Below are 24,754 nucleotides of genomic sequence, written 5' to 3'. Positions count from 1 at the left end.
GTACAGATATATGCTAGAATACAGACAAACTAAATGCCTAATTAACGGAATCAGATATCAAAGGGCATATATTATACAATTTCATCTATATAAGAAATATCAAGAAGAAGCAAATCCATAGATACAGAGAGCAAATTAGTGGCTGCTAGGGGCTGGAAGCAGGGTGGAATAGGGAGTAACTGCTTAATGGAAACAAGGTCTCACTTCAGAGTGATAAAAATGTTCTGGAATTAGATAATGGTGATGATTGCACAACACTGTAAATATATTAATACTACTAAAGTAGACCCTTTAACATGGTTTAAAGGGTGAATTTAATCTTTTTTACCACAATGAAAAAAATCAATTGTATTTCTATATGTGAATAATAAACATAAAACAAAAATTTTCAAACAATTCCACTCAAAATAGCACCCAAAAAGTTGAATTCATAAGGATAAATTCACAAAATATGTGCAAAACCTGTACAATGAAAACTACAACAAACTGCTGAGAGAAATTTTTAGAGGAGGCGGTAAATTTCTATTGCCAAGGGAGGCAATATTTTGAAAAGATAGACACTTCATTTTGGCATAAAAGATGTCTTACCAACAGTTTTAATTGCAGTTTTAAATGAATTTCTACTTTTTCTAGTTAAGAATAGCCAAATTTTATAGAACAACAGAAAAAAAAAACTTCATAGGATTATGACATGTTAGTAAAGTGCTCACAGAAGTCCTTCCTGAGGAAAAAAAAAAAAAATTTGGGTAAGTCTAGCACTCTTGATCCTGGTCAGCCTAATCGAGTAGTGTCATTAGGCAATATTGCTATGGTAAAAATGGCCCCTTAATAAGGCATCTGGACTGGAAGGTACCTGATGAGAAGCTACAGTTTTAGGCCTCCCTAAGTACAATATAATCACACCATTCCCTGCAAAATCTTGGAAGCAAAGTTCTTGCTCATGGGCTAAGAAACATGAAATTTCTAAGCCATGGTAAGTCTTGCAACCACTAGAAGGGTTTTGGGGGGTTTTGTGGGGTTTTTTTGTTTTTGTTTGTTTGCTTCCATATCTGAGCTGTATGGAAAGGCAGAGATAGTCCTTAGTATGCTAAGGACTGACCACAATTCTAACCACAATTCTGATGCTATTCTGATTACACGGAGTTTTTATATCTGGGCCCAGGGGCCTGGGATAAGCCTGAGTGGCTACCTGCACTAGAGCACTGGTGGTCATAAAGCCATTGCATGACCTTGTGAACTTGGTTTATAAAGCAGGTATTAAAAATTCAAGAAACCACATACAGGTAAGAATGGCAAATTCATTTTTAAAAAATTTAGACACATACTATTTTAAGAAACAGGGCTTTAACATAACTTGGTAGTTAATGGTGTTCTATTAAAAATTTAAAACAAATTAACAAATGATTATTTGGGTTATGAAAACTATTAAGAAGAACATTAAGATCACCAAATTACTGAAATCTAAACGGAAAATGTCATTATGGCTGCGGCTCTTTTTGTCACCATATACATCTGACAGGAACAAAGCAACTCTGCGTGGCAGGAGCGGCTTTCGGAGCCAGAACCCAGGAGCCTGGAGCCGGGCACATCGGGCATTCTCGTCGGGGCAGAAGGGGACTGAAAGGGCCGTGCTCGTCCACTTGGGCCGCTGTCCCCGCGTTCCCGCCGCTGTCACCCGGAGCCGGCCAGGCGACTCGGGGAGGGTCCGGACAGGGCGCCTCGTCGGCTCTAGAGAAACCCACGCCTCTCTCCCGCGCACACAGTCGCCCGGCTGTCGCCGGCCGGACTGCGAGCCTGAGCGCCTCCCTGGCACCCCCTCGGCTCAACCCGGCCCGTTCCGGGCTCCCACTGTAGCCCCCGAGCCCAAGGGCCGGCCCGCCCGCTCGGCCTCCCGGACCCGGCGAGGCGGCCTCTCCACAGCCAACGGTCGCCAGCAAAGGCCGCCCGCCCGCGCACCCGCCCGGCCGGCCCTCAGCGCCCACCTGTTGGTCGCACCCGGGGCACGATTTGGTGGCCATCTTCACTTTCTTGGCTCGAGTTGCAGACATGCTCCTCTCGGGGGCGGCGGCAGTGGCGGCGACAGCAGCGACAACAGCGCCACAGCTCGGGCTCCTCCCCTCGTACCTCAGCGGCCCAGCCTCCGCCAGGCGCGTCCCCGCCGCCCAGGCCGAGGCTTGGGCAGGTGCGCGCGCGCGTGCGTGCGCGAACTCGCGCGGAGGCCGCGTGCCGGGGCAGCGGGGCGCGGCGTGCGCCAGCAGCGGTCGCGGGCCTCTCGCGCCGCGCGGGACCGCGGAATGCACTCCCACCCTCACAGCGCCGGCCTTCGAGCGCGTCCTGATTCTTACGAGAGGAGACGGTCTCGAAGGTCCAGCGCCACAATGACCACGCCTTCTCCTGGTCCTGCGGAATGCGTGAGGGCGTGGTTTGGGCGGGACTCGGCAGTAACAGGCCTCGGGATCCACCAACGAATGCACAGATAAGGCGGGTCGTGGTGCTGGGCACGCCCTCTCCCCGGGGAGAAAGGAGAACGTGCGTGAAAGTGGTGGAAGGAAAAGCGCCTAGCATAGGTGAAGGCATTTAATAACTTCAAAAATGTCAGCAACTGTAATCATTGAGAGACTGTAATAGACATCTGATTAACAGTGTGGACCTAGCGTTCAAGATTGAAAATTCATTCATTTATTTAATAAATAATTGCCTAAGGCCCACTATCAGGCGAATTTGAATAAAATGCAGTATGCTGTCTAGGAGCACACTTTAGGTATTTACACCAGTGCTACTTAGTCCAAGATGAAGGACCCGTTTTTTCTTTCTTAATCCGTCAATCACTGATACTTAACTAAATTAAGATAAGAATAAATTACACGTAAACTGAAATGGAAAAAATTATACAAAATACAAATTCATTTTTTAAATGTGAAATTCAACAGACAAAATTACATTTCAGCAATCAGGACAAACAGAAAATAATTTTAAAAACTGTACACTTTGCTTTGAGAAAATTTGCCAATCAGCATTTATTATAGTAAATGGCTATTACACTGTTTTTGTTCTACAGTTGTAACTAAAGCAAAGGTGTGAGTGAAGTTTCTCTTCTCTTAATAAATGCCTGTAAGCATACTCTGAATGAATGAATCCATTGTGTACCAATACTTAAAGCTTTCAATGTGACATATATTTTTTCTTGTGTGGTAATTTATCTAAAGTAGATTGGATTGATAAAGGCAGAGGAAATTTTATATCTAAACTATTTCTAATTTCTCATGGTAGGAAAACTGTCTCATGATGGTATGTTAATGGGAATGGAAGAACTGATTTTAAAGCAACTTCAGTAAATTCGTGGTTCATTCTTACCCTTTATCTAAAATTAACTGATGATTTTTTTTTCAAAATTCATATTCAGTCCTCTTAAGTGGCCAGTTCCAACAGTTTATCCCATATTGTAATTAAAATTTTAAATATCTTTCCATAAAAAGAAATGGATTCCAGATCCATGATTTTCCTATCTGGCAATCTTCTTTTGAAGGAAAGTATGGTTGAAACTGTTCTATAATATTTGTAAAATATTTAATTACAATTTTCATAGGTGTGCAATGTCAAATTCATTGTTTCTTTTATTGATGTTTTTAATATATAAAAATAATATGTAAAATCTCTGTTCCCCCAACTTTCTAACTTAAATTTTTGTTTTTCCATCCTAACTGCCTTAGGTTGCATTCTTTCCTTCCATTAAAATATTAAGATCCAAATCTTGTCCACAAAATACTAGCAAACTAAACTCAGCACATGTTAAAAGATTTATAGATCAAAAAAAAACAAAACAAAACAAAACCCTTTTCTAATATGATAACATGTTTCAAAAAACAAAAAAGAGTTATGTCATGACCAAGTGAGATTAATTCCCAGAGTGCCCGGATGGTTCTACATACAAAAACCATTTAATGTAATAAACCACAGGAGTGATAGTTTTCTAACGTCTTCCCCTCAAAGAACCCTGATTTTGACAACGCCAGCAAATGAGAGTATCCTTTGTGATACTTCCCCTTTATGGGAGTCCAGGAGTCCAGTGGAGAAGTTCTAGCACATCCTGGGAGAAAGAAAAAACAAAAACAAAGACTGGATCCATTGAAGAAAGTAAGAGAAGTAGGTTTACTTTATCTGTGTCCCCATACCCCAAGATAGCACAGCTCAGTACTAAGAAGAACCCCTTGGCTTGCAATTTCTCCCATAGCAGAAAGTGAGAGCATGTGAGTGAGTACCCAGATTCCCCAGTGTGGGCAACACGGCCAAAGATGCCCATCTCTTTCTCACCCCATCTGGAATACTGAGGTAAGCTGCACAACTGAAGGTGAGGAGAGGCTGGGAGCAGAGCAGGCAAGACTTAGAGTGCACCGCTCTAAGAGACATAGAACATACTAACTGCTTTGTGGACTTCGTTACAAGGGCCACCACAAATCACTAGAGGGATCTTGCCTGCAGACTCCCCCAAATGGCCCACAGGCATCCCTAATGCTCTCTATGCCTCACCCACATAATCCCCCGCACACACATCTTGTGGCCAGTTCCCCATGTGTGCCCCTGCGAATGGCAAGTGCAAGATTGGCAGAGAGCTCATGAACATGCACAGAAAATTGGTCCAACTCTGCAAGATTCTGAGAAAGCAAACAAACTTGAATATTCACCACTGCCCTAGGAAAAGTAATGCTGAAGCTGTCAGCACTAGGTCTAGTTTTGCAGAAAGAAGGCATATAACCTTAAGAATCACACACACACACACACACACACACACACACACACACACACACAAAGGGGACAAGAAGTGTGGAGCAGGCATACCTATAGGAATGGTCTGAGAAAATCTGAGAATCCCTAAACAGGCTGACAGAAATTATTTCTCTTTCAAAGACAGACAATAAAGACTGGAAGAAGTTACTACTTCAAATGCAAAGACAGTAATCCAACACTTGAAGGAACATGAAAAATCAAGGGAAAATGAAACCAGCAAAGGAACAAATTGATTTTTTACTAACCAACCCCAAAAGAAATGGAAATCTATGATTTGAATGATAAAAAATTCAAAATAGTTGCTCTAAGGAAGCTCAGTAGCCTACAAAGAAACAAAGAAAAACAATTCAATAAAATCAGGAAAACAACACATGAACAAAATAAGAAGTTTAACAGAGAGATAGAAATCACAAAACAGAACTAAACAGAAATTCTGGACCTGAAGACCGCACCAAATGAAATGAAAATTGCAGTAGAGAACACCAACTGTCTTGATAAAGGGAAAGAATCTCAACTCGAGGACAAATCACATGAAATTGTTTATTTAGAGGAGATCACCAACAACAAAAAGAATGAAAAAGACTGAAGAAAGACTACTACATGGATTATGAAATTGCATCAATTGAAACAATTTCTGTATTTTAGGAGTACTAGCAGGAAAAGAGAGGGAGAAAGGGACAGAAAGCTTATTTAAAGAAATAATGCTAGAGAGGGCACCTGGGTGGCTTAGTTGATTAAGCATCTGACTTAATCTCAGGTCATGATCTCAAGGTTCGGGAGTTCAAGCCCCACACTGCTGTCAGTGCAGAGCCCGCTTTGGATCCTCTGCCCCCCTCTTTCTCTGCTCCCCCCTATTCTTACATGCTGTATCTCTGTTTCAAAAATAAACATTAAAAAAATGTTTTTTAAAAAAAGAAAGAATGCCTGAGAACTTCCCATTTCTGGAAAGAGATGGGCATCCAAATTCATGAAGTTCATAGGTCCCCAAATATATTCAGCCCAAAGATATCTTCTAAAATACATTATAATAAAACAGTCTCAAAACAAAGAAGAAATATTAAAAGCAAAAACAAAAAATCCCACATACAAGGTAAACTCCATAAGGCTATCAGTGTCATCCTCAACACAAACACCACAGGCCAGGATAGAGTGAGATGAAAAATCAAAATGCTGAGAGGAAAAAAAAACTGCCAACCAAGAATACATTACCTGGCAAAGCTGTCATTCAGAAGTGAAGGAGAGATAAAGATTTTCCCTGACAAAGTCTGAGGGAGTTAATCATCACTAGACCTGCCATAGCAAATGCTGAAAGGAATTCCTTAATCTGAAATGAAAGGATGCTATTAACATGAAAACATATGAAAGAATAAAACATACTGGTACAGGTAAGAATATAGTAAGTACTCTCACACTATAGTGTGGTGTTGTATAAATCACTTGACTCTCATGCGAAGATTAAAGGACAAAGCATTAAATAACTATTGCTACAATAGTTTATTGATAGATACACAATATAAAAAAACAGATATTGTGGAGTGCCTGGGTGACTCAGTCCCCCAGGTGTCTGACTCTTGGTTTTGGCTCAGGTCATGATCTCGCAGTTCATGGGTTTGGGCCCCATGTTGGGCTCTGCACTGTAAGTGCTTGGGATTCAATCTCTCTCTCTCTCTCTCTCTCTCTCTCTCTCTCTCTCTCTCTGTTCCTCTCTTTCTGCCCCTCCCATGAACTCTCAAAAAAAAAAAAAAAAAAAAGACGGACACTGTAACATCAGAGGCAAAATGGAGTAAAAGGGTAGTTTTTGTATGCAATCAGAGTTAAGTTGTTATCACCTTAGAATACACTGTAATAACTATAAGATGCTTTATGTAAGCCTCACATGAATGTTATTCAACCATAAGAAAAAAGGAAATCCTGCTATTTGCAACTATATGTATGAACCTCGAAGATACAATGCTCAGTGGAATAAGCCAAACAGGTAAATACAAATACCATATGATCTCTAAACATGTGGAATCTAAAACAAAAACAAACAAACAAACAAAAAACATAAAAAGTTCTAAATCACAGAAACAGTAGAATGGCAGGATCTGGGGAATAGGGAAAGTGGAAAGATGCTCATCAAAATGTACAAGCTTTCAGTTGTAAGATAAGTTTTATGGATCTAATGCACATACATCATGAATCATGATGACTATGGTTAATAATACTGTATTGTGTGCTTGAAACTTGCTAAGAGAGTAAATTTTTTTAAACAAGATTTTTTCTTTCTTTTTTTTTGAAATTTTATTGTTAAGCAATCTCCATACCCAACATGAGGGCTCATACCCACAACCCCAAGATCAAGAGTCACATGCTCTACCAACTGAGCTGGTCGGGCACATCCCTAACAGAGTAAATCTTTTTTTTTTTTTTTTTTTTTTTTTTAGAGAGAGAGAGAGTGCACGTGAGAGAGCTCCACAGCCACACAGTCAGCATGGAGCCTGACATGGGATTCAATCTCAGATGGAAAATTATGACCTGACCCAAAATCATGAGTCAGCAGCTTAACCAACTGAGCCACCCAGGCGCCCCTAAGAGAGTAGTTTGTAAGCATTCTCTCTTCTAAAACAAAAGGTAACATAAACTATGTAATATGATGGATATGTTAATTACTCTGATTGTGGTAATCATTTCACAAAGTATACATATATCAAATCACCACATTACACATGGTATACATATACAATTTTAATTGTCAATTCTATCTCAATAAATCTGGAAAAATGGAATGTACCAGATTAATAGAAAGAAGGAGGAGAAAAACACATGACAATTTGAGGCAGAAAAAGCATGTTAACAAAATCAACACCTTTTCATGATAAAAACACTCAACAAAAAACAGCAAGTGCTGGTGTGAATGGGAGAAATTGGAACCCTTATGCATTGCTGCTGGGAATATAAAATGGTGCAGCTGCCATGGAAAACAGTATTGAGCTTCCCTTAAAAACTTCAACATAGCATTACCATTTGATGCAGCAATTTCATATTTAGGTATATACACAAAAGAATTTGAAGAACGGACTCAAACATATTTTTATACTAATTTTCATAGCACCATTCATCGCAATAACCAAAAGGTGGAAATAATCCAAATGTGCATTCAATGAAAGAATGGACAAAGAAAATGTGGTATATACATACAATAGAATATTTCTTCAGTCATAAAAAGGAACGACATTTTGATATGTGCTATAGCATGGATAGATCCTGAACAAATAAAAGATCATGCTTAAATAAACCAGACACAGGAGCACCTGGGTGGCTCAGTCGGTTAAGCATCTGACTTTGGCTCAGGTCATGATCTCACAGTTTGTGAGTTCGAGCCCCATATCAGTCTCACTGCTGTCAGCACAAAGTCTGCTTTGATTCTCTGCCCCTCCCCCACTGATTCTCTCTCTCTCTCTCTCTCTCTCTCTCTCTTTCTCTCTCAAAATAAATAAATAAACTAAAAAAGTAAGCCAAACACAAAAGCACAAATACTGTGTAACAACTCCATTTATATAAGATACCTAGATTACTCAAATTCAAAAATACAGAAGGCAAAATGGTAGCTACTAGGGGGAGGGTGGAGAGGAAATATTTTGGTAGATTTTTTTCTAGTTTTATTGAAATGTAATTGACATGTAACATCATATAAGTTTAAGGTATACAACATAGTGATTTGATATATGTATACATTGCAAAATAATTATCACAATAAGTTTAATAACTATTACCCCACATGTTTACAATTTTTTCTTGTGATGAGAACTTTTAAAATCTACTTTCTTGGGAACTTTCAAATATACAATAAATACAGTGTTGATAATTATAGTCAACAGGAAAAAGTTGGAAGATGGCAGCTTAGGAGGACGCTGGGCTCACTGCGCATCCTGCTGATCACTTAGATTCCACCTACACCTGCCTAACTAACCCAGAAAACCACCAGAAGACTAGCAGAACGGAGTCTCCGGAGCCAAGCGCAGACGAGAGGTCCACGGAAGAGGGGCCCCTCCTGAAGTGGATCACCTAAGGAGAAGCAAGCTAAGCCTGCCCCTCCTGCCCCCGTGCACCTTGCCTACCCACCCCAGCTAATACGCCAGATCCCCAGCACCACAAGCCTGGCAGTGTGCAAGTAGCCCAGAGGGGCCACACCACCCCACAGTGAATCCCGCCCCTAGGAGAGGGGAAGAGAAGGCACACACCAGTCTGACTGTGGCCCCAGCGGTTGGCTGGGGGCAGACATCAGGTCTGACTGTGGACCCGACCACCAATGCAAGTTATTCAAGACAGCACAGGGGAAGTGCCCCGCAGTCCCGGACCATTCCAGGGACTATCCAAAATGACCAAATGGAAGAATTCCCCTCAAAAGAATCTCCAGGAAATAACAACAGCCAATGAACTGATCAAAAAGGATTTAAATAATATAACAGAAAGTGAATTTAGAATAATAGTCATAAAATTAATCGCTGGCTTGAAAACAGTATAGAGGACAGCAGAGAATCTCTTGCTACAGAGATCAAGGGACTAAGGAACAGTCAGGAGGAGCTGAAAAATGCTTTAAACGAAATGCAAAACAAAATGGAAACGACGACGGCTCAGAGTGAAGAGGCAGAGGAAAGAATAGGTGAACTAGAAGATAAAGTTATGGAAAAAGAGGAAGCTGAGAAAAAGAGAGATAAAAAAAATCCAGGAGTATGAGGGGAAAATTAGAGAACTAAGTGATACACTAAAAAGAAATAATATATGCATAATTGGTATCCCAGAGGAGGAAGAGAGAGGGAAAGGTGCTGAAGGTGTACTTGAAGAAATAATAGCTGAGAACTTCCCTGAACTGGGGAAGGAAAAAGACAATGACATCCAAGAGGCACAGAGAACTCCCTTCAGACGTAACTTGAATCGATCTTCTGCACGACATATCACAGTGAAACTGGCAAAATACAAGGATAAAGAGAAAATTCTGAAAGCAGCAAGGGATAAACGTGCCCTAACTTATAAGGGGAGACCTATAAGACTCGTGACTGATCTCTCTTTTGAAACTTGGCAGGCCAGAAAGGATTGGCACGAGATCTTCAATGTATTGAACAGAAAAAATATGCAGCCAAGAATCCTTTATCCAGCAAGTCTGTCATTTAGAATAGAAGGAGAGATAAAGGTCTTCCCAAACAAACAAAAACTGAAGGAATTTGTCACCACTAAACCAGCCCTACAAGAGATCCTAAGGGGGATCCTGTGAGACAAAGTACCAGAGACATTGCTACAAGCATAAAACATACAGACATCACAATGACTCTAAACCCATATCTTTCTATAATAACACTGAATGTAAATGGATTAAATGCGCCAACCAAACAACATAGGGTATCAGAATGGATAAAAAAACAAGACCCATCTATTTGCTGTCTACAAGAGACTCATTTTAGATCTAGATCTGAGGACACCTTCAGATTGAGAGTGAGGGGATGGAGAACTATTTATCATGCTACTGGAAGCCAAAAGAAAGCTGGAGTAGCCATACTTATATCAGACAAACTAGACTTTAAATTAAAGGCTGTAACAAGAGAGGAAGAAGAGCATTATATAATAATACAGGGTCTATCCATCAGGAAGAGGTAACAATTATAAATGTCTATGCGCTGAATATGGGAGCCCCCAAATATATAAAACAATTACTCACAAACATAACCAACCTTATTGATAAGAATGTGGTAATTGCAGGGGACTTTAACACTCCACTTACAGAAATGGATAGATCATCTAGACACACGGTCAATAAAGAAACAAGGGCCCTGAATGATACGTTGGATCAGATGGACTTGACAGATATATTTAGAACTCTGCATCCCAAAGCAACAGAATATACTTTCTTCTCGAGAGCACATGGAACATTCTCCAAGATAGATCACATACGGGGTCACAAAACAGCCTTCATAAGTATACAAGAATTGAAATTATACCATGCATACTTTCAGACCACAATGCTATGAAGCTTGAAATCAACCACAGGAAAAAGTCTGGAAAACCTCCAAAAGCATGGAGGTTAAAGAACACCCTACTAAAGAATGAGTGGGTCAACCAGGCAATTAGAGAAGAAATTTAAAAATATATGGAAACAAACGAAAATGAAAATACAACAATCCAAACGCTTTGGGACGCAGCGAAGGCAGTCCTGAGAGGAAAATACATTGCAATCCAGGCCTATCTCAAGAAACAAGAAAAATCCCAAATACAAAATCTAACAGCACACCTAAAGGAAATAGAAGCAGAACAGCAAAGGCAGCCTCAACCCAGCAGATCAGAAATAATAAAGATCAGAGCAGAAATAAACAATATAGAATCTAAAAAAACTGTAGAGCAGATCAACGAAACCAAGAGTTGGCTTTTTGAAAAAATAAACAAAATTGACAAACCTCTAGCCAGGCTTCTCAAAAAGAAAAGGAGATGACCCAAATAGATAAAATCATTAATCAAAATGGAATTATTACAACCAATCCCTCAGAGATACAAACAATTATCAGGGAACACTATGAAAAATTATATGCCAACAAATTGGACAACCTGGAAGAAACGGACAAATTCCTAAACACCCACAAGCTTCAAAAACTCAATCAGGAGGAAATAGAAAGCTTGAACAGACCCATAACAAGCGAAGAAATTGAATCGGTTATCAAAAATCTCCCAACAAATAAGAGTCCAGGACCAGATGGCTTCCCAGGGGAGTTCTACCAGACGTTTAAAGCAGAGATAATACCTATCCTTCTCAAGCTATTCCAAGAAATAGAAAGGGAAGGAAAACTTCCAGACTCATTCTATGAAGCCAGTATTACTTTGATTCCTAAACCAGACAGAGACCCAGGAAAAAAAGAGAACTACAGGCCAATATCCCTGATGAATATGGATGCAAAAATTCTCAATAAGATACTAGCAAATCGAATTCAACAGCATATAAAAAGAATTATTCACCATGATCAAGTGGGATTCATTCCTGGGATGCAGGGCTGGTTCAACATTCGCAAATCAATCAACGTGATACATCACATTAATAAAAGAAAAGATAAGAACAATATGATCCTGTCAATCGATGCAGAAAAGCCATTTGACAAAATCCAGCACCCTTTCTTAATAAAACCGCTTGAGAAAGTTGGGATAGAAGGAACATACTTAAACATCATAAAACCCATTTATGAAAAGCCCACAGCTAACATCATCCTCAATGGTGGAAAACTGAGAGCTTTTTCCCGGAGATCAGGAACACGACAGGGATGCCCACTCTCACCGCTGTTGTTTCACATAGTGTTGGAAGTGCTAGCATCAGCAATCAGACAACAAAAGGAAATCAAAGGCATCAAAATTGGCAAAGATGAAGTCAAGCTTTCACTTTTTGCAGATGACATGATATTATACATGGAAAACCCGATAGACTCCACCAAAATCTGCTAGAACAGATACATGAATTCAGCAAAGTTGCAGCATACAAAATCAATGTACAGAAATCAGTTGCATTCTTATACACTAATAATGAAGCAACAGAAAGACAAATAAAGAAACTGATGCCATTCACAATTGCACCAAGAAGCATAAAATACCTAGGAATAAATCTAACCAAAGATGTAAAAGATCTGTATGCTGAAAACTATAGAAAGCTTATGAAGGTAATTGAAGAAGATATAAAGAAATGGAAAGACATTCCCTGCTCATGGATTGGAAGAATAAATATTGTCAAAATGTCAATACTACCCAAAGCTATCTACACATTCAATGCAATCCCAATCAAAATTGCACCAGCATTCTTCTCGAAACTAGAACAAGCAATCCTAAAATTCACATGGAACCACAAAAGGCCCCGAATAGCCAAAGTAATTTTGAAGAAGAAGACCAAAGCGGGAGGCATCACAATCCCAGACTTTAGCCTCTACTACAAAGCTGTCATCATCAAGACAGCGTTGTATTGGCACAAAAACAGACACATAGACCAATGGAATAGCATAGAAACCCCAGAACTAGACCCACAAACGTATGGCCAACTAATCTTTGACAAAGCAGGAAAGAACATCCAATGGAAAAAAGACAGTCTCTTTAACAAATGGTGCTGGGAGAACTGGACAGCAACATGCAGAAGGTTGAAACTAGACCACTTTCTCACACCATTCACAAAAATAAACTCAAAATGGATAAAGGACCTGAATGTGAGACAGGAAACAATCAAAACCCTAGAGGAGAAAGCAGGAAAAGACCTCTCTGACCTCAGCCGTAGCAATCTCTTACTCAACACATCCCCAAAGGCAAAGGAATTAAAAGCAAAAATGAACTACTGGGACCTTATGAAGATAAAAAGCTTCTGCACAGCAAAGGAAACCGCCAACAAAACTAAAAGGCAACCAACGGAATGGGAAAAGATATTTGCAAATGACATATCGGACAAAGGGCTAGTATCCAAAATCTATAAAGAGCTCACCAAACTCCACACCCAAAAAACAAATAACCCAGTGAAGAAATGGGCAGAAAACATGAATAGACACTTCTCTAAAGAAGACATCCGGATGGCCAACAGGCACATGAAAAGATGTTCAGCGTCGCTTCTTATCAGGGAAATACAAATCAAAACCACACTCAGGTATCACCTCACGCCAGTCAGAGTGGCCAAAATGAACAAATCAGGAGACTATAAATGTTGGAGAGGATGTGGAGAAACGGGAACCCTCTTGCACTGTTGGTGGGAATGCAAACTGGTGCAGCCACTCTGGAAAACAGTGTGGAGGTTCCTCAGAAAATTAAAAATAGACCTACCCTATGACCCAGCAATAGCACTGCTCGGAATTTACCCAAGGGATACAGGAGTACTGATGCATAGGGGCACTTGTACCCCAATGTTTATAGCAGCACTCTCAACAATAGCCAAAATATGGAAAGAGCCTAAATGTCCATCAACTGATGAATGGATAAAGAAATTGTGGTTTATATATACAATGGAGTACTACATGGCAATGAGAAAGAACGAAATATGGCCCTTTGTAGCAACGTGGATGGAACTGGAGAGTGCGATGCTAAGTGAAATAAGCCATACAGAGAAAGACAGATACTATATGTTTTCACTCTTATGTGGATCCTGAGAAACTTAACAGAAACCCATGGGGGAGGGGAAGGAAAAAAAAAAGATGTTAGAGTGGGAGAGAGCCAAAGCATAAGAGACTCTTAAAAACTGAGAACAAACTGAGGGTTGATGGGGGGTGGGAGGGAGGAGAGGGTGGGTGATGGGTATTGAGGAGGGCATCTTTTGGGATGAGCCCTGGGTTTTGTATGGAAACCAATTTGACAATAAATTTCATATATTGAAAAAAAAATTATAGTCAACAGGCTATACATTACACCTCCAAAACTTATTTATCTTATAGCTTGAAGCTTATATCTTTCAATCTCCTTCACTCCTTCCCTCATTCCCCCCCACCACCACCACCCACCATTGGTAATTACCAGTTAATTCTCTGTTTCTGTAAGATTCCACATATAAGTAAGGTCATACAGTATTTGTCCATATGACTTTCTGATCCTACTTGGGCTTTGACATCTTATACTGACTTATACCTCCTCCATTCCCATTGCATATGTGCTTCTCACCCTTCTCAGGCTCTAACACGTCACACCAGCTGCTGCTGCTATCCCCATACACACAGTTACTCTCCTTACCCTGCCTAAACCCGAACCCTGTGCTGGCTGCTACCACTCCACTTTATGGATGCCCTCTCTAGCCAGGTAGATCTTCAACACTCCACATTGAGTTACCATGGTTGCCTTCTTTTTCCCACTTGAAACCCAATCGCCCATGGACCCTTCTATTACATTCTTCATTCTTCTCAGACTTCAACACCTTGCACCGGGCCTTCAGCACAAATGTCCCCATCCCCATTTGCAGACTCTGACATTCCACCCCTTGCTGCAGGGATGTCCTCCTACCTTTATTTGTGCAACCTCTCACTGTCTCACTCTTTTCCTCAACCCACACAGACTTAACTTGCTTAGACTCACCTGATGGTTTTGGACTGGATTGTTCAGGAAGAAAGAAAGGAAGAAAGGAGGGGGAAGGAAGGCAGGAAGGAATGAAGGATGGAAGGAAGAAGGGAAGGAAGGAAGAAAGGAAGGAAAGAAGGAAGAGTTACTTTCTGTTATAACTAACATTGATTTTTTTATTTATAGGATATATAGAGTATAATTTCTTTTTTTAAATAGACCATTTTTTGGAGCAATTTTAGGTTTACAAAAAAATTAAGCATCAGGTACACAGATTTTCCACACATACTCTGTCCTCCCCATCCACAGAGCCTTCCCCATGGTCAAAATCTGTCAACAGAATAACCTATTTATTATAATAGACATCACTGTCACCCAAAGTTCGTAGTTCAGATTATGGTTGATTCTTGGTATTATACATTCTGTAGGTTTGAACAATGTGTAATGACATATCCACCATTATAGTATCACACAGAATAATTTCACTGCCCTAAAAATCATCTATGTTTCATTCATCCCACCTCCCCCTTAACCCTTAGCACCAACTGATCTTTTTACTGTCTCCTTAGTTTTGCCTTTTCCAGAAGGTCATATCGTTGGAATCATACAGTATGTACATTTCTCAGATTGGCTTCTTTCACTGAATAATATGCATTAAAGTTTTCTCCATGTCTTTTTAGGGCTTGATAGCTCATATCTTTTTAGCGCTGGATAATATTCCATCACCTAAACGTACCACAGTTTATTTATCCATTCACCCATTGAAGAACATCTTGCTTGCTTCCAAGTTTTGGCAATTATGAATTCAGCTGTTATAGGCATCCAGGTACAGGTTTTGTATGGACGTAAGTTTCGAAGTCACTTGGGGAAATGCCAATGAGCGCAATTCCTGGATCATACACCAAGAGCATGTTTAGTTTTGTAAGAAACTGCCAAACTGTTGGGGCGCCTGGGTGGTGCAGTCGGTTAAGCGTCCGACTTCAGCCAGGTCACGATCTCACGGTCTGTGAGTTCGAGCCCCGCGTCAGGCTCTGGGCTGATGGCTCAGAGCCTGGAGCCTGTTTCCGATTCTGTGTCTCCCTCTCTCTCTGCCCCTTCCCCGTTCATGCTCTGTCTCTCTCTGTCCCAAAAATAAATAAACGTTGAAAAAAAAATTAAAAAAAAAAAAGAAACTGCCAAACTGCTTTCGAAAGTGGCTGTATAATTTTGATTTCCACCAGCAATAAGTAAGAGTTCCTGTTGCTGCATTGGGTGTTATCAGTGTTATGGATTTTAGCTATTCTAACAGACGTGTGGTGAAATTTCATTGATTTAATTTGCATTTCCCTAATGACATATGATGTGGAGCATTTTTGCATATTCTTGTTTGACATCTATATATCATCTTTGGAGAGATGTTCGTTCAGGTCTAATGTTGAGCACCTTTTCATGCATGTGTTAGCCATTCATATATACTCTTTGGAAAAATATCTATTCTGGCCTTTGCCCATTTTTAGTTGGATTATTTGGGGGGGGGGTCCTAATGAATTACATGAATGAATTCTTTATATATTTGGCTGTTAACCCATCATTGGATATGTGGTTAGCAAATATTTTTCCCATTCCTAGATTGCCTTTTCATTTTGTTAATTGTTTGTTTTGCTGTGTATAAACTTTTTAGTTTAATGTATTCCTACTTATTTATTATTTTGTTGCTTTTGTTTTAGGAGTCATATCCAAAAAATCATTGTGAAGACCCATGTCAACAAGTTTTTCCCTATTTTTTAATATAGGAGATATATGGTTTCAGATCTTACATTTAAGTCTTTAATCCATTTCAGGTTAATTTTTGTGAGTAGTGTGAGATAGGGGTCTTCTGCAAGTAAATATCCAATTTTCACAGCACCATTTGTTAAAGAGACTGTGTTTTCTCCATTGAGTATTTTTGGCTCCCTTGTCAAATATTAGTTGATTATAAATGCATGGAATTATTTCTGGGCTCTTCATTCTATTACATTGACTATGTGTCTATTTTTACGCCAGTACTATACTGTTTTGATACTAGACATTTGTAATATAGTTTGAAATGAGGAAGTGTGGTGCTTCCAGCATTTCCCTTTTTTTCCCAGGATTGGCTTGCCTATTCAGGGACTTTTGTGGTTCCTCATATGAAATCTTAATAAGGATTGCTTTGAATGTTTTGGGTAGTATGGACATTTTAACAATATTAATTCTTCCAATCCATGAACACCAAATATTTTTCCATTTACTTGTGCCTTCTTTAATTTCTTTTATCAACGTCTTTTTGTTTTGCCTCTTGGTTAAATTTATTCCTAAGTATTTTGTTTTTCATGTATTGTCAATGGGATTGTTTGCTTTATTTCCTTTTCTGAAAATTCATTGATACTGTATTGAAACACCACTGATTTCTGCAACTATACTGAATTTGTTGATTAAATCTAACAGTCCTTTGGTTGAGTCTCTAGGATTTTCTATATATAAAATCATCTGCAAATAGAGACAATTTTAGTTTTCCTTTCCATTTTTGGTAACTTTTATTTCTTTTTCTTGTCTGTCTGCTCTGACTAGAACTTCCAATACTATGTTGAATAGAAGTGGTCTGAGTGGGCACCCTTGTCTTATTCCTGATCTTAGAAGAAAAGCTTTAACCTTTCACCATTGAGTATGATGGTAGCTATAGGCTTATCATATATGGTCTTTATCATGGTTAGGTAGGTTCCTTCTACACCTAATTTGTTGAGAGTTTTTTTAATCATGAATGGATATTGAATTTTTTCAAATGCTTTTTCTGTATCTACTGAGATGACCATATGATTTTTCAATCTCATACTTCTAATGCAATGTATCATATGTATTGATTTGTATATGTTGAACCATCCTTGCATTCCAAGTATGAATTCCACTAAATCATGGTATGTGACCCTTTACTCTATTGCTTAATTTGGTTTGCTAGTATGTTGAGAATTTTTGTAAGGATCAAGGATATTGGCTTATAGTTGTCATCAAGACTTATCTGGGTTTTTTTTTTCATTTTTTTTTATGTTTATTTATTTTTGAGACAGAGAAAGAGCATGAATGGGGGAGGGTCAGAGAGAGAGGGAGACACAGAATCTGAAGCAGGCTCCAGGCTCTGAGCTGTCAGCACAGAGCCCGATGCGGTGCTCGAACTCACGGACCGTGAGATCATGACCTGAGCCGAAGTCGGACGCTTAACCGACTGAACCACCCAGGCGCCCCAAGCCTTATCTGGTTTTGACATCAGAGTAATGTTTGATTCATAAGATAAATTTGGAAGTTTTCCTTCCTCTTCAATTTTTTTGGAAGAGTTTGAGAAATACTGGTATTAATTCTTCTTTAAATGTTTAGTAGAACTCACTAGTTAAACCATTTGGTCCCGAGCTTTTCTTTGTCACAATGTTTTTGACGTACTTACTCAATTTCCTTACTCATTGCTCAGATTTTCTGTTCTTCCTAATTCAGTTTTGGTAGATTGCATGTTTCTAGGAATTTATCCATTTCTTCTAAGTTGTCCAGTTTGTTGGCATTTAGTTGTTCATGTGTCTTATGATCCTTTGTATTTTTGTGGTATCAATTGTTATGCCTCTTCTTTCGTTCATGATTCCATTGCTTTGTGTTCTCTTCTCTTCTCTCTCTCTCCCTCTCTCTCTCTCTCTCTCTCTCTCTCAATCTCTCTCGGGTAGTCTAGCTAAAGGATTGTCAATTTTGTTTACCTTTTCAAAGAACTAACTCAGTTTCATTGATCTTTTCTATTGTTTTTCCTTTATTTCATTTGTTTCTGCTCTTATCTTTGTTATCTCCTTCCTTCTGCTAACTGTGGGCTTAGTTTGTTCTTTTTCTAGTTCCTTTAGGTGTAGAATTAGGTTGTTTAATATATTTCTATTTTCTTGTTGTATGCTTATATATATATATAAACTTCCCTCTTAGAATTACTTTCACTGCATCCCATTAGTTCTGGTATATTGTGTTTCCATTTTATTTGTATCAAGATACTTTTTGATTTCTCTTTTAATTTCTGCTTTGATCCATTGTTTGTTTGGGAATATGTTGTTTAATTTCCATGTATTTGTGAGTTTTCCAGTTTTCCTGATATCTAGTTCCACACCATTGTGGTCAGTGAAGAAACTTGGAATGTTTTCAATTTTCTTAAATTTGCTAAGACTTAGGACGCCTGAGTGGCTCAGTCAGTTAAGCGTCCAACTCTTGATATCAGCTCAGGTCGTGATCTTATGGTGGTGGGATAGAGCCCTGCGTTGGGCTCCACACTGAGCATGGAAACTGCTTGGGATTCTCTCTCTCTGCCCATCCCCCACTCGTGAGCACACTCTCTCTCTTTCTCTCTTTCTCTTTCTCTCACAATAAATAAATAAACATTTTCAAAATCTGCTAAGACTTGTTTTGTGGCTCAACATTTGATTTATCCTGGAAAATACTCCATGTGTGCTTGAGAAGAATATGTATTCTGTTGTGGTGGTGGTGGTGGTTGTTTTTGTCAGATGGATTGGGTTTTAGATGTCTGGTAAATCCATTTGTCCTATGGTGTTGTTCAAATACACTGTTTTCTGTGGCGCCTGGGTGGCTCAGTCGGTTGAGCGTCTGACTTCACCTCAGGTCACGATCTCACGGTCCATGAGTTCGAGCCCCCAGGCTCTGGGCTGATGGCTCAGAGCCTGGAGCCTTCCGATTCTGTGTCTCCTTCTCTCTCTGCCCCTCCCCTGTTCATGCTCTGTCTCAAAATTAAACAAATGTTAAAAAAAAATTTTTTTTAAATACACTGTTTCCTTATTGATTTTCTGTCTGGCTGACCTACCCATTGTTGAGAGTAGAGTATTAAAGTCCTTAACTATTGGGGCAACTGGCTTGGCTCAGTCAGTGGAACGTGCAACACTTGATCTCAGGGTTGTGAGTTCAAGTCCCATGTTGGGTTCAGAGGTTACTTACAAATGAATTTTTTAAATAAAAATTAAAAAGTAAAGTCCTCAACTATTATTATATTATTGTGTATTTCTCTTTTCAGTTCTGTTAGTATTTGCTTTATATTTTTAGATACTCTGATAATAGACACATAAAAAGTAGCAGTTTTATGTCTTCTTAGTGGATTGACCCTTTTATCATTATATAATGACTTTTGGTCTCTTTTGACCATTTTTTGCTTAAAGTCTATTTTTACTTGCATAAGAATAGCTCCCTTGCTTTCTTTTGTTTACCACTTGCTTGAATTATCTTTCTGTATCCCTTTACTCTTAGTCTATGTGCACCTTTAGAGCTAAAGTGGATGTCTTATGGCAATATATCATTGAATCATGTTTATTTTTTTTAACAATTCAGCCATTATGTCTTTTGATAGGATAATTTAATTCATTATTTTTAAAGTAATTATTGGTAGGTAAGTTCTTACTATTGTCATTTTGTGGGTTTTGATTTGTTTTGCAGTACCATTGTTCCTTGTTTTTTTCTTATTGAGGTATAATTAACATATAACATTATATTAGTTTCAGATGTACAACATAATGATTTGATATTTGTGTACACTGCCAAATAATCACCACAAGTCTAGTATCTTCTTGTCACCATATAGTTACATAATATGCAATTCAATATTATTGGCTGTAGTTACCATACTGTACATTACATCCTCTTGATTTATTTTATAACTAGAAATTTATACGTCTGGACCACTTTCTCGCATTTTGCCCACCCCCTCACATCTCCTCCCCACTGACAACCACATCTATTCTCTGCATCTATGAATTTTGTTTGTTTTGTTTTTTTAAGTTTTTATTTTAAATTCCAGTTAGTTAACATATAGTGTAATAGTAGTTTCAGGTATACAATGTAGTGATTCAACACTTCCATTGAACACCCAGTGCTCATCACAACAAGTACACTTCTTAATCCCCATCACCTATTTAACCCATCTCCCCCACTATCTCCCTCTGGTAACCATTAGTTTGCTGTCTATAGTTAAGAGCCTATTTCACACCACATGGGTGGCTCAGTCAGTTGGGCATCCGACTCTTGATTTCAGCTCAGGTCATGGTCCTGGGATTGTAGGATTGAGCCCCACGTTCAGCTCTACACTGAGCGTGGAGCCTGCTTGAGATTCTCTCTCTGTCTCTGTCCGTTTCCCCTGCTTGCATGTGCTCTCTAAAATAAATTTAAATTTTTTTTAAATAGTCTATTTCTTGGTTTGTCTCTCTCTTTTCCCCCATGCTCATTTGTTTTCTTTCTTAAATTCCACATATGAATGAAATCATATGGTATTTGTCTTTCTCTGACTTTTTTCCCTTAGCATTATACTCCCTAGCTCCATCCATGTCATTGCAAATGGCAAGATTTTATCTTTCTGATGACTGAGTAATATTCCATATTACTCCATATTACATATACATGTATATGTATATATACATATATATACCACATCTTCTTTATCCATTCATCAGTCAATGGACACTTAGGCTGTTTCCATAATTTAGCTATTATAGATAAAGCTGCTATAAACACCAGGGTGCATATATCCCTTTGAATAAGCATTTTTCTATTCTTTGGGTAAATATCTAGTAGTGCAATTGCTAGATCATAAGATAGTTCTATTTTTAACTCTTTGAGAAAACTTCATTCTGTTTTCCAGAGTGGCTGCACCAGTTTGCATTCCCACCAGCAGTGCAAAAGTGTTCCCCTTTCTTGCATTCTTGCCAACACCTGTTGTTTTTTGTGTTGTTGATTTTAGCCATTCTGACAAATGTGAGGCAATATTCATTGCAGTTTTGATTTGTACTTCCCTGATGATGAGTGATGTTGAGCATCTTTTCATGTGTCTGTTGTCCATCTGTGTGTCTTCTTTGGAAAAATCTACTTGTATAATTTGCCCATTTTTAATTGGATTATTCATTTTTGGGGTGTTAAGTTTGAGAAGTTCTTTGCATATTTTGGATACGAACTTTTTATGAGATATGTCATTTGCAAATATCTTCTCCCATCCTATAGTTTGCCTTTTAGCTTTGTTGATTGTTTCCTTCACTGTGCAGAAGTTTTTATTTTGATTAAGCCCCAATAGTTTATTTTTGCTTTTGTTTCCCCTGCCTCAGTAGACATATCTAAAAAGAAGTTGTTGTGGCCAATGTTAAAAACATTACTGCCTGTGTTCGTCTCTAGGATTTTTATGATTTCAGGTCTCGCATTTAGGTCTTTAATCCATCTTGAAATTGTTTTTGTGTATGGTGTAAGAAAGTGGTCCAGTTTCATTCTTTTGCATATTTCTGTCCACTTTTCCTTAAATTATTTGTTAAAGAGACTTTTTCCCATTGGATATTCTTTTCTGTTTTGTTGAAAATTAGCTGGCCATATAAATGTGGGTTCGTTTCTGGGTTTTCTATTCCGTTCCATTGATCTATGTGTCTGTTTTTGTGACAGGACCTTACTGTTTTGTTCACTACTATAACTTGAAGTCTGGAATTGTGATGCTTCCAGCTTTGCTTTGCTTTTTCTAGGTTGCTTTGGCTATTCGAAGTCTTTTGTAATTCTATACAAATTTTAGGATTGCTTATTCTAGCTCCATGAAAATGCTGTTGGTATTTGATAGGAATTGTATTAAATGTATAGATTGCTTTGGGTAGTATAGGCATTTTAACAACATTTGTTCTCCCAACACTTGAGCATGGGATATTTTTCCATTTCTTGGCATCATCTTGAATTTCTTTCATGAATGTTTATAGTTTTCAGAATACAGGTCTTTTGCCTGTTTAGCTAGGTATTTATTCCTAGGTATCTAATTGGTTTGGGTACAATTATAAATGGGATTGATTCCTTAAGTTCTCTTTCTGCTGCTTCATTATTGGTGTATAGAAATGCAACAGGTTTCTGTATGTTGATTTTGTATCTTGCACCTTTACTGAACTTGTATATCACTTCTAACAGTTCTTTGGGGTTTTCTATATAGAGTATCATGTCATCTGCAAATAGTTTTACTTCTTCCTTGCCAATACGGATGCCTTTTTTTCTCTTTATGTTGTCTGATTGCTGTGGCTATGACTTCTAGTACTATGTTGAATACAGTGGTGAGAGTGGACATCCTTATCTCATTTCTGACCATAGAAGAAAAGCTCTCAGTTTTTCCCCATTGAGGATGATATTCGCTGTGGGTTTTTCATATATGGTCTTTATTATGTTGAGATATATTCCCTCTAAACCTACTTTGTTGATGGTTTCTATCATGAATGGATGTTACATTTTGTTATATACTTTTTCTGCATCTATTGAAATGATTATAATGTTCTTACCCTTTCATTTATTAATGTGTTGTATCACACTGATTGCCTTGTGAATATTGAATCACTGTTGCATCTCAAGAATAAATCCCACTTGATGGTGGTGAATGATTTTTTAAATGTATTGTTGGGGGACATCTGAGTGGCTCAATCAGTTGAGCATCTGACTCTTGGTTTTGGCTTGGGTCATGATCTCACATTTCATGACTTCATGCCCCATATTGGGCTCTGTGCTGACAGTGCAAAACCTGCTTGGGATTCTCTCTCTCTCTCTCTCTCTCTCTCTCCTCCTCCATTGCTCATGTTCTCTCTCCCTCTCTCCCTCTTTCTCTCAAACTAAATAAACTTTAAAAATAAACAAACAAGTTGTTGGAATCAGTATGCTCGTACTTTATTTAGAATTTTTTTTACCAATGTTTATCAGGGATATTGGCTTGTAGTTCTTTTTGCTGTTGTTGTTCTTTTGTTTTTATTCAATAATCATGAACTTAACTCTGCAATCCAGCTAGACTTGGAAGGGAATAAGGAAAATATGGAACCCATAGAACTGCAGTGAGAGCACAAAGATTATAGGATATTTCAAGCAGATGGGGACAAAAGGGTGCCCTCTTGAGGTACAGGAGTGGTCTGGAAGTTAAGATAAAACACAAGTCAAATTTATTAGATTTGTGCACAGTTAGCAATAGTTATCTTTTTGCTGGTCTTGCCATTCCTGGGCCCAAAGTGCTCCATGGCTTCCACAATATTCATGCACTCTTTCACCTTGCCAAAGACCACATGCTTGCCATCCAACCACTAGGTCTTGGCAGTGCAGATGAAAAACTGGAAACCATTTGTGTTGGGTCCAGCATTTGCCATGGACAAGATGCCAGGACTTGTATGCTTCAGAATGAAATTCTTATCATCAGATTTCTCCCCATAGACGGACTTGCCAGCAATGCCATTATGGCACGTGAAGGTACCACCCTGGCACATAAATGCTGGAATAATCCTGTGAAAGCAGGAACCTTTATAACCAATATTTTCTCCCCAGTGCTTACAGTACAAAAGTTTTCTGCTGTCTTTGGACCTTTGTCTGCAAACAGCTCAAAGGAGACACGGACCAAGTGTTCTTCAACACAGCAATGTTGAAGAACAGTGAGGTTGACCATAGCTGGGAACCGCAGGTGGCTCCAGGGTGGCAGTGTCTGCAAGGCCTGTAGTTCTCTTTTCTAGTGGATTCTTTATCTGATTTTGATGTGAGGCTAATGTGGCATCATAAAATGAATTTGGAAGTTTTCCTTCCTTTTCTATTATTTTGGAAAGTTCGAGAAGAAAGGTATTAACTCTTCTTTAAATGTTTGGTAGAATTCCCCCGTGAAGCCATCTGGCCCTGTACTTTTGTTTGTTGGGAGATGTTTTGATTACTGATTCAGTTTCTTTGCTGGTTATCAGTCTGTTCAAGTTTTCTATTTCTTCCTGTTTCAATATTGGTCATTTGTATGTTTCTAGGAATTCATCCATTTCTTCTAGATTGTCCAATTTGTTGGCATATAGTTTTTCATAATATTCCCTCACAATTGTTTGTATTTCTGTGGTGTTGGTTGTTATTTCTCTTCTCTCACTTGTGATTTTATTTATTTGGGTCCTTTCTCTTTTCCTTTTGATAAGTGTGGCTAAGG

The 24,754-nt window shown here is 38.8% G+C and overlaps 1 protein-coding gene and 1 pseudogene across 1 annotated transcript in view; both read right to left on the bottom strand.

Annotated features, from left to right (window-relative positions):
• Positions 1–14,701, bottom strand: part of LOC106965986 (uncharacterized) — a 59,578-nt gene extending 44,877 nt beyond the window's left edge. Inside the window, exons 1-2 of the mRNA XM_027044514.2 lie at positions 14,584–14,701; positions 1,983–2,558 (exon numbers count right to left, since the gene is read on the bottom strand). Coding sequence (XP_026900315.2) covers positions 1,983–2,558; positions 14,584–14,701 — 694 coding nt within the window. The remainder of the gene's footprint in view (positions 1–1,982; positions 2,559–14,583) is intronic.
• Positions 14,702–23,580: 8,879 nt separating this feature from the next.
• Positions 23,581–24,294, bottom strand: LOC106965998 (peptidyl-prolyl cis-trans isomerase A-like; annotated as a pseudogene).
• Positions 24,295–24,754: the final 460 nt, after the last annotated feature.

Source organism: Acinonyx jubatus, chromosome E2 (assembly GCF_027475565.1).
Source record: "Acinonyx jubatus isolate Ajub_Pintada_27869175 chromosome E2, VMU_Ajub_asm_v1.0, whole genome shotgun sequence".
Classification (NCBI taxonomy): Eukaryota; Metazoa; Chordata; class Mammalia; order Carnivora; family Felidae; genus Acinonyx; species Acinonyx jubatus.
Note: the sequence above shows the minus strand (reverse complement) of the source record. Positions and strands in the feature narration are given on the sequence as shown.